The 10,947-nt window shown below is 50.4% G+C and overlaps 1 protein-coding gene across 1 annotated transcript in view; it reads right to left on the bottom strand.

Moving 5' to 3' along the window:
- Positions 1-10,947, bottom strand: part of ARID1B (AT-rich interaction domain 1B) — a 387,394-nt gene that overhangs the window by 3,532 nt on the left and 372,915 nt on the right. Inside the window, 6 exon segments of the mRNA XM_006779610.2 lie at positions 4-318; positions 320-570; positions 2,751-2,881; positions 4,609-5,392; positions 6,613-6,709; positions 8,225-8,375. Coding sequence (XP_006779673.1) covers positions 4-318; positions 320-570; positions 2,751-2,881; positions 4,609-5,392; positions 6,613-6,709; positions 8,225-8,375 — 1,729 coding nt within the window.

Genomic DNA, 10,947 nt, shown 5'->3' with positions numbered 1-10,947 from the left:
GACAGGACGTCGTCGATGGTCGCGATGATGCTTTTCTCCGGCTGCTCCTCCAGCTCCCCCTTTCCCTCCGGCTCCTTCTTGGGGCCCGCGGCGCTCGGAGCCGGAGCGGGCGGCGGCCGCCTGCGCGGAGGGATCTCCATCTTGCTCTCGAAGTGCGTCTGGATGTGCTCCGTGGTGTCGCCGCCGCCCAGCTGCCAGTGCAGGAGCCCGCTGCTGAACTCCTGCACGCGGCCCAGCCGGTCGGAGCGGTCGACCACGAACAGCTTGTTCTTTTTAACGATCTTGATGGGCAGCTTGTCGAACTTGCTGGCTTGCCTGGTTCTCCTGTCTTTTGTCTTCCTCCTCTGCCGCCTCCTCCTCCTCCTCGTCCTCCTCGTCCTCCTCGCATTCCGCGGCGTCCTCCTCTCGCCCACACTCGTCGGCCCAGGCCTGGCCCTCATCTTTCTTCACTGCGCTGTGGTCAAGTGCTTTTTGGCTGGGGTCTCCCACTTCATATTCCATAAGAATTCCAAAAATGTCAATCAGGCATTTCCGAAAGTACTCGACTAAAAGTTCCAGAAATCCGGACAACTGCAGAGGAGAAAGACCAAGAACAGGCTTAGTGTCAGGGCAGCGGCCAGGCCTGCGACCCCGGTAGGCCCCGACAGCTAGCAGCCGTCTGGGAGGACTCTCCCAGGCCCAAACTACTTACCCGTCACTACTGTCTTCCTGAAGTTCTATTATTAACTAAACCGGTATCTGCCCTGTTTCTTATGTCCTGCCTACTTTCCTGCACGACCGACATGAAAACTTACCTGTTTATTTCATTTTTCTAAGATTACCCCGCCCCGCAACACAGTGCATTCATTACCATAAGAGCAGGGAAGTGAGCCTCTTTCCTATTATTTTATCTGAGACTCTGCCTGCCTGTTTTCACTGTCCTCATCATCGAACTGGATGGTTATTTTTGTCTCAGGTGCCACAGGTCATGCTGATTTACTCTTTGCAAGAGGTACTTTTAGCAACGTAGTAGCCATAACAGAAAATTAAAAGCAAATCAATGGAGTCCCCGATAAGTGGATTAGAATGTTTCCTTGAAGGCAGTTTTACCTTCCAGCTATTGGAGGCTCCAGCTGAAGACAAAGCCAGGAGGACCAGTTTTGTTCCTTTTAAGCACATGTCTGCACCAAGAAAAGCAACATCCTCCCCAATTAGCACCCGCTCAGCTCCCCTCCCGCAGAGGGCCGCTGGCATCTTGGGGATAAAGCACCAGGAAGTAAGATAGGGCTCTTCAGTGGGAAGTGCGGAAGGCAGCCACTGTCCTAGCTGCTGCCAGCTTCCAGCGGGGCGTGATTATCATGTGAGGGGAGTCGGGGAGCAACCAGAAAGCACCGCCTTCAGGGCACAGGCAGGTTTTCCCCAGCGCAGGCGTGGGTGTCCCCCACATCCCCGCCCCTCCTTCCCGGGCAAGGACAGGGAAGCAGTAGCGGACCTGCCGGAAAGGTGGTCCCACAGCAGCTCACCTCCCACAGGACACAGTGCGTCACTCCAGCAGAGGACGCACGAGTTTTAATACTTATTTTCAGTTGAAAGGAACTTCATGTAATGTTTATGACCTTATTCACACACTTCCTCTCACCTGAGAAACTGCCTTTCAGGGCTACAATGAACACTTAAATGAGAAGAGAGGGAGGTTCTGGTCCTATTTCAATAGAAGCAAGGAATTAGGTGTTTGGGCCTTTGCACCAAAAGCAGTTGTTCACACACAGCAGGGAAAATGCCCCTTCCTCATGTTTGTTTCTGAAGATTTCTTTAAAAGTCCATAGCGAGGGGACCCTTGGGCGTTTCTCCTAACCCTCAGCTCCCTCGCTCTGTGAGCTGTTATGCTGGAATCTACTCTAAACCTAGCGCTGCGCAGAGGGCTGCCAGCTCTCGTTCTGGCTTTGACGGCGTCAGCGACCTGGAGGGGCGGAGACAGGAGCACACCAAGAGGCGTGTGGCCAGGAGTTCCCGACTATTTCAGCTGGGTGGGCACATGGGGACTCATGAAACTGTCTTCTCTACTTGTGTAGTCTGTGGGCGTGGAGGGCCGGCTGTATGCGTTGATCTACACTGGTTATATAAGGACTTGGGCATCCGCGGACTTAGATATTCATGGGGGTTCGGTGTCCTGGAATCCAGCCCCCCATGGAAACTAAGGAACAATGGATGTATCTGGGGAGTCAAAGTTACATGCAGCTTTTTGATTGTGTGGGGGTACCTGTAACCCCTGTGCTATTCAAGTGTCAACAGTATACTATGTATCTTCTAAATATAAAATTTCTCTTTAATTTTCCTTTTTAAAAAACTTTTTAGTTAAGAGAAGGGTGAGGTCCCATTGGAAAGAATAACATTCCATTGCAACCCACTCAATTTCCATCACTGACTACGGACATAACTTTATGTGGCATCTGAGTTAATTCACCTTGGGCTGCTAATATTCATTCTAAACAGCAAATTAGTTTTACTATCATCCATTCCATACGCACACGCACACGCACACAGGCATGCACCCACGTACACGGTCATGGTGTTCTTATGAGACTTAGGTATGTGTAAATTTACATAAAGACTGAAGTGAATTGTCATTCTGCACTGAATTCTCGGCAACCACACATTGATGGATGTTGGCGATAGAGGGCCAGACGCTGAGCGCCAGCGTTAGTGAAGCATCAAGCACCCCTTGGTTCTCGTGCTCCGCTTCGGTCCTCGGCTCCGTGGTGCTGGCTCACCTGGGAGAGATTGAACGTAGCGACAGTGCTGTCATCATACAGGAGGATGTTTATAGTGTCCAAGGCCCAAGTGCTTTCAGCCAAGAGACCGGACTTCAGGGACATCATCACACGCCAGGCCTCCGGGGTAACTAAAAGTGGGGAAGGAACAGGGTGTGATGAATATTAACGCCGTGCATGGAAGAACAGAAAATAACCAAGAATCAGAGAAGAAATGGTGGTAAGGACTGGCTTTAAATGACTGTCCTGAGGGTTTGTTCGACACGATCACTTCCAGATTTGAAGCGAGGTGATGGCTGTACTAAGACGCTGTGGTCTTGAAGGCCTTTTGCTTTGCTGGTGGAACAGGAGCCCACGTGCTTCTCCAGGAGGCTGTGGTTTAGCACAGCCCCGCTTTTCCCCTTTACCCCCTAACAGATGCATCCGCTTCAAAAACCGAGTCAAACCAAACAACTACTTGTCCTTGTTGCCTGCTCCGTTCACAAATGTCTCAGCATGGGGTCTTTGGAAGGCTGGCGAGTATGCAGAGTATAAGCCAAACTTCAATCCCAACCGCAGAGTCCTGGCTTTCCCATGCCGACCTCTGTTTCTCAGCTCTGGCCCTCAGGGCACACTGTGGACAACCCCAGCACTCTGAGGGTCCGGATTTTTCAGGAGCTGAGCCTGAGCCGGGGGATGGGACAGAGAGCTGCACTTTAGTCCTGTCCATTCCTGTCACTGAGGAAGACAGAGCCACGTGATAAAACGCGTGCAGGCTTTGCCATAGCTGGGCTAGGAACAGAGGCCATCATCTGCCAGTTTCGGAGGGGCCATCTCGGGAACCTGGGGGGGCACATGGTGTGAGTGGACCTGCCCAGCCAGAACTCACCACAGCCACAGCCTCACGTCGGGAGGGGACTGTGGGTTTCCACCTTTATTTTAATTTCATCTACTTTTCAATTTTTCTGATAGGCACATATTACTTTTATCATAGAAAAAGCAAGCTTCCTTTTTAAAATGAGGAACATAAATTTCTCTAGACTATAGACAAATACTGGTATAACATACTAAGAAACTTTATATAAATTTAAATATTTAAGCGTGTACACACATATAAACACAAATACGTGTGCATATTTTTACATCTACTTCCATATGACAATGGTGCTCTAAGTCTGTATCGCTATCTCTTGCTACCCTCCTGCACCCCTTTCTCTACAGGTCCTTACAGTCCAATGAGTGGAAACATCTTTAACTTTTTTCTAATCATTGAATATGATTTCATGTCAAGTGATTTTGAGATTTTTGAAAAGAATCGTTTAGTATAATCAAGATCTTTAATTCCCTTTACTGTACCGAAAGTGCTTAAAAACTACTGCAGAGAAACTGTGTGTACTCCCAGAATGGGATGTCTCCGTCGTGTTCAGAAGGCCCCCAGCAGGACCGACGAGCCCATCAGTAGTAACTGAGGCAGCCCCTTGGCCGGGTCGACCAGTGCCCTCCACTTAAACTGACCGCAGGCCGCAATCCCTATCTGTCCACATATCACGTTCAGGCTTCCCCTCTCCCAGGGAAACCCACTGCCCACCTCTGCCTTCGAGCCCCACAGCTGTTCTAAGCACGTGGTGCAGAGAAAGTGCTTGCTTTAAAATCAGATCTTGCGGCCAGAAGCTAGTCCACAGCCACTGGGGACCAGGCTTTCCCCTGGTGCTGCTGCTCACTTCAGATTAGTGAGTGATTACCACCACTGCTCCTCAGAAACATGGCCGTCTGTACTCATGGGCGGTTCACTCTTTGAGATCAACAGCAAGAACATCTGAACTAAAATGTAAATTCTGGCCACATGGGGCTTCCTTGGGGAGCAGAGCGGGGTGCTTACCGATGTCCTTCGAGGTAATCTTCCGCCTCTGTTTCAAGACCGGCTGGGACGCCTCCACGGAGCCAGGAGGGAAGGTGATCTCCCTTCTGATCGGGGGCGGCTGGGGGGGCGGCCCCGTGACCTGGGGCGCGGGGACGGTGGGCATGACCTTCTGCATCTTCATGGAGGGCAGGAAGGGGGACTTGCTGGGGGACATGCGGCTCTCCAGGGCGCGCGGGAAGGCGGCGGGGCTGGGCGCTCGGGAGATGTGGTTTGGCAGTGACGGCGGCGTCTGGTAGGACGGCTGGGGCGGGCGCGTGATGGGCTGCATGGAGGCCGACGAGGACATGTAAGGCTGACGCTGGCTGACGTGAGAAGGCCACTGGCTCTCGTGATTTATCCTCTGATCAGGGACCATCATGTCATCCGTGCGGCTCATGCCTGGGTAGGGGGGGGCCTGGGCGGGGCCGCCGGGGCCCTGCCTGCCCTGGTAGGGGTAAGGCATATCATTCCGAGCCGCCCACAGGCTCTGCTGCGGCCCTTCCCCAGAGGCCGGCTGCAGGGGGCCGCCCATCATTTGCGGGGGGAGGCCGTGTGGGGGCATCTGCCCCGGGCCCTGCACCCTCTCTCTGCCGTAGGGGTAGGCGTACTGGCCCTGCAGGGGCCGGCGCTCGGGCCCGGAGTAGGAGCTGCCGTACTGGTTGTACATCTCGGGCTGCTGGCTGCCGAACTGCACGTTGTACATGTCCCCCTCGTGGCGCTTGGCGGGAGGACCGTACATGCCGTCCATGTGGCGCTTGTAGTTCTGAAATTCACACAAAGGCAGATCGCACTCACGTGCTTTTCCAGGGATAACCACACACTCCCCTTATGCAAAAGTTATCACGTGGCCGATGTTCACTCCGAAGTGGACATGGGAAGCTGGCCTAACTAAGGACTAACGATTTATGTCTCATTTCAGTGTTGCACCCCCACCCCCATGCCAGCACCCACGGACCTCCTGTTTATTTCATTGCTTGGTGTTGTCTGTGGGATCAGGGTCCTGGAGTGACGCTGAGGGGACCCAGCAGGTAAAAGGATATTCTGAGGGCCACCCTGAGAGCGTTCTGGGTTCAACAATTCCTTAGGCCTAACTCTACAGAAAAGCCTCCCCAAAGGATCTGGCTCCTCAGACTGGACCTGTGCTACCCTGACACCCACATTCCATGGCCCGCATCCCAACTTCCAGCTTGTCCAGGTCAGACTACCCAGCCTGAGGACAGGCTGGGCGCAGCCGGTTCCTCAGCTCCTGGTCGGGGGGTGTCTCCTGATGGAGTGAGTGAGATGCTGACATGGGAACTGAACTTTCACCCCATTTGAAAACCGTTAGGATCAGTTGGTTTAATAACACAGCCCACTGTAGATGCACGCGCCAGTAAAATTAAATACATGTTTGATCCCCTCTATTTGACACACGGTCTTAGGCCTTGGAGTGTGTGGAAGTCGCCTTCCTGTGTGAAAGCCTAGCCCGACGGCCGTCCTCTGCACCCGCAGTGTCGGCGAGCTGGTCCCGCACAGCCAGTCTCTGGGCTGCAGGGCTGCTTGGACCAGCACAACCTCTTCAACCATCAAATGCAGTCAGTTAATAGCTGCTCTTTAAAAGCCAACCACTTTCACTTAGTAGGTAATTTTTAGTGGTTTTTTCCTACGTCCTCTTTAAAATATATCCACATATTTCTAGTCTAAAATGGCGTTGGATTGGACAGTACACACCAACATTTAAAACATACTTAAGCTGGGCTTGTTACTGTTTACACGGGCGCATGTCCTTAACTTCTTATAACACATACTTGTTTGGGATACCCTACATCAAGAGCTGTTTTTAATTTGCTGGCTTCCAATCTGAGACTATGTTCTCGCACTAACAAGTAACATTGTGATTGCTCAACAAATGCCAATCATTTTGTTATACTTGCTGGAACTCTCCGCCGTGCCAGGAGTTTGGTCTGAACCAGAGGCACCAGGGCACGCCCACTCACCACTCACCGGCTGCTGTGGGTACAGGCCCGGCTGGTGTCCTCCGTACGGCGGCTGTCCTGAGGGTGGGCCCTGGCCCGGGTACTGCTGCCCGTAGGGTTCATGCCTGGAATGATGCATTCAAAGAAAACTTCCTTTACAAAGGACCGCAGGCCACGGGAGAAAGGAACAGTCTGTTTCCTGAAACTCTACACTCAGCAGCTTTTCTTCCCCTCACTTGCACACCTTCCAGCAGAGGCAGTCCGAGCAGCTGCAGACGAACTCTTAGCAAAAGGAAGGGAACACCCATTCTGGGACTGCTGCCAATCCCCTGAGTGGTAGGTGTGAGGAGTCCCGGCTGGCCGGCATCACCCTCCGCCTTTGAGTCAAGCCCCGCCCACCCACTGACGCTCTGGGAGTGCCATACAGGGTTGTGCTGTGGGTATTCACGAAAGGAAGAAATAGCACAGAGTCGAAGAGTCCCAGCAGAGGACCTGGACATGGACATACAATAGTGGAAACTAGTTCTACTTCTCCCTCTCTCATTATGAATAAGAAATGTTCATTTTTAAAGGTATACATCAAAATTAATGCAAATGATATTGAGTTAGCTAATAACTGTATGGATGTTAGTGCTCAAAATTTCAAAGTCCTACAATCATAAAAGGCTATAGAAAAGAATAACAGGAATTATTTAAATGTATTACTATTAAATCTTAAAATGGGAATGAGCAATACATTTATTTTTTCAGCTAATATACTGAGAAATTAGAATACCATAAAATAGCATGTTTATAAAAACCCCAATAAATTTGAAATTTAAAAAAATTAACTGGTTTAGTTAGTATATTGATCTTGTAAGAAATAGAATAATTAAACTGAATATATTCCTGAATTGGTCAGTGAATAAGAAAGAAAATGAATGAACTTTTAGACTACCACATGTAAAACAGACACAGGAATTTTTGCTAACAACATTGATATCTAGACGGAAGCTTATAGTTAGGAGAAAAAAATATAATTGACATAGATAAAATTTACACTGAGCAAGTAACTTTATAGAAAACTCAGCAATGAAGCAAGCCCCTCTCTCTAATGTGGTAGAACCAAAATGACTTCTACACCTAGGCTACACAGCCTTCTTCCTATATTTGCTTTGGTTTCTTTAAGGATATATGTCCCATGTCCTGACCAGTGTTACTCAATAGTTAGAGCCTTGGCCTGTGCACCAAGGGGTCCTGGGTTCGATTCCTGGCCAAAGGCACATACCTGGGTTGCAGGTTCGATCCCTGGTCCTAGTTGGGGCATATGTGGGAAGCAAATGATCAATATAATCAATGTTTCTCTCTCCTCTCTTTCTTCCTCTTTCCTTCCCTCCCTTCCACTTTCTCTAAAAATCAATGGAAAAAATATCCTCTGGTGAGGATTAACAACAACAAAAGGAATATATGTCCCAGGACAACTGTTTCCCTTCTGATCATCAGCCAACACACACACACACACACAACACACACACACACCCGAGCTGTGCCTGGACCCGCAGGAACACGGACACTGTGACCATCGCCGCCAGGGCTCAGGAGTGTGTGCTGGGAGCACCGTTTCCGGTGAACGGCTTCATCTTTGCCTGAGAGACACTCACCTCCGGTCGTAGGTGGCTCCGTAGGGGAACTGCTGCCGCTGCCCCATGCCCAGGCCGGACATGGCCCCGGAGGGACTCTGGTTGTACATGTCCTGCATGCTGCTCGTGGGCATCGGGCCCTGCGACATGAAGGGCTCGCTGCCTCCAGGCACTGGGACGTGGTGAAGAACAGACGACAGTCAGCGTTCCCAAAGCCCAAGGCCCTGTCTAGCCATTTGTTATTGTTAACACGGGAGATACATCTTATCCTTATATGACCAACAACATGAATGAAAGAGCGTAAGGTCTACAGTCAAGGTGGGCCCTGTGGGCAGAACCCTAAGATGGACCGCAGATCCCCACCCATGTACACGCACCGCACGGCCCTCCGAGTGTGGGCAGGACCCCTGAATACAGGGGATAACTGGAGGAGAGACTGTCAGGTGGGCCCTTTAAATCGCCTCTAAAGGCCGCAGACAGATGAGTCAGAGGTGCCCCCCTGCTGGTCCTGAAGAAGCACCCACCTTGCAGGGGAGAGGGTCATGGATAAGAAGGGGCGGCAGCCTCTGGGAGCTGCCCAGACCCTCAGACGACGGCCAACAGGACCCCTCATTCCCCAGCTGCAAGGGACTGAGTGCTGCCAGACACCTGCACGAGCCAGAGGAGCTGAGCCGCAGAGGAGACCTCGCCTGCCTAACACCGGATGCCTGCGTGAGCGAGCGGGGCTGAGCACGCAGGAACCGACATCAGTTTATGCTGCTTTAAGCTGCCAAGTGTGTGGTAACATTGAAAACGGGCAAGTTGGCACACTTCTGAGTTGACTTCCTTGTCTATAAAATGGGTCTGGAGAGAGAGATGAGATACTTGCAGAGCTAGTGCCCGTCCCTGATGGGGAAAGTGAAAACCTCGACACAGACACCCACCCACCGACCCACTCCAAAAGCAGGATAAAGGAAGTCACTAGGGAGTTAATAGCTCCAGAATGGATGGGATGCACTATTTCCTTCGGGGGTAGAGCGACAATTAGGTCAAATGTACAAATGAGCATCACTCAGCGCCTGAAGGAAATTGGGTCAAGTCCAGAAACCAGCCTGTCGGCAAATTACACATTTTAATGCAAATCGTAATTGATATGCAGTACTACCACCTTCTTCATGCTATGAGGTTACTTCTGTCTTATATGAGGAAAAAGCTGATTAAAGTGTTGTGGGCTGAGAGAGTTGTTAGTCTGGCACAGCGGTGCAGACAGGAAGCCGAAAACTGGTGGCCGGCATTCTTTGCAATGGCTTTCACATTCTTTATCTTATTTGATCTACATCAACCCTCAGTTGAACCAGTTTTGATGTTATTTTCCATTTTATATGAGAAAGACAGGAATTAAGGGGGATGACTAAAGTTAAGTAACTTAATTTCCCTATATATAAAGAGTTCTTAAAAACCAATAAGAAAAAAAATCAAATGAAAAAATGGGAAAACACATAAATGGATATTCACAGAACAAGAAAAATAAATGGCTGATAAATATATATAAAAAGATGTGTGGCCTCGCCAATAATTAAAGAAATCCAAGTTAAAACAGTAACGAGGCCTTTCCCCCCTCCCAGTCTGACCGGCAAATACTAAAACGACTGGTAATCATCATCTTTGGCATGAGAGTGAGCACCACGCACTCCCCCATCTCCACGTTGAGCATTAAACGGGCACAGCTGTAGCCAGCACTTGCCCACTAGTCTGGACTTCGGGCCTCCCCACAGAGGCAACAAGGACAAAGAGCTGGGTTTATGTCGGCAGTGAAATAAAAAAATCAGAGTGCCACCGAGTCCGCTGACAGAATATGGAGGAATGCGGAACGTTACTGTGGCAGGGGTAGGGCTGCGAGAAAGCCTGTCTCCCGGGGCTTTTCTGTTTATCTGCTTCCATTTGGTACTAAATCCACCAGCGGAGCATGTGAGCTGAAGTACACTTCATCCCGAGCAGCGGTATTGCTTCCACAATCGATGGAAACAAGTCCTATGGCTGCCTGGGGCCTGGCGAGGCAGCCTGCTGCCACCCCACCCTCCACAGTAAAGGAAATGTGGGCACAAGGAAACAAAAGAAGTCCGATCGCGCGGTCTAACAGCGTGTCGGCAGGAAGTGCATAGTAACTTTTGAAGCCAGATTCCAAATACTACTAATTATTTTTCCATGTTATTATGGCCACATTTTCAGTCTAAAATGTGGAACCACCACCAACAGCACTAACAAAATGTTCTTCCTAACATCGCACACCACTAAGAAAAATAGCTACCTCCAACGTTCACAAAGCCTTTGAATATCCGAGTTTATGGATTTATTGCAAGTTCTGCAAAATCTTTACTTGGATTATGCAGCTCTGAAGCTTGAAAGGAAAAAGTATAGATTGTCTTGCTTTATGGAACAGATAAATCTGAAAGTTACACCGTATAAAATACAGTTTGTGGTTTAACGTGCTTCTCCATGAGGAGCTGGTGCTGGTCTGCACCATCCCCCTAGCACCCAGCCCCGTGCCCAGCCCAGGCCCCGCGCCCACGCCTGGTGGCATTCAGAGCACGCTTGCTTCCTGTGCCAGTCCTTCTTCTGTGGCCTGTATGTGCATTACTCCCAGCATGCTCATGGCACCCTGTATGCAGGTCCTAGTAATACCAATTTCTAGGGGAGGAAACGAAGCACAGAGATGCCACGTACTTTCTCCAAGGCCAGAAAGGCAGGACACAGGAGCTGGGGCC

Source organism: Myotis davidii, unplaced genomic scaffold (genome assembly GCF_000327345.1).
Source record: "Myotis davidii unplaced genomic scaffold, ASM32734v1 scaffold1494, whole genome shotgun sequence".
NCBI classification, from domain to species: domain Eukaryota; kingdom Metazoa; phylum Chordata; class Mammalia; order Chiroptera; family Vespertilionidae; genus Myotis; species Myotis davidii.
The sequence above is the reverse complement of the archived record's forward strand: the minus strand, read 5'-3'. Positions and strand labels throughout refer to the sequence as shown.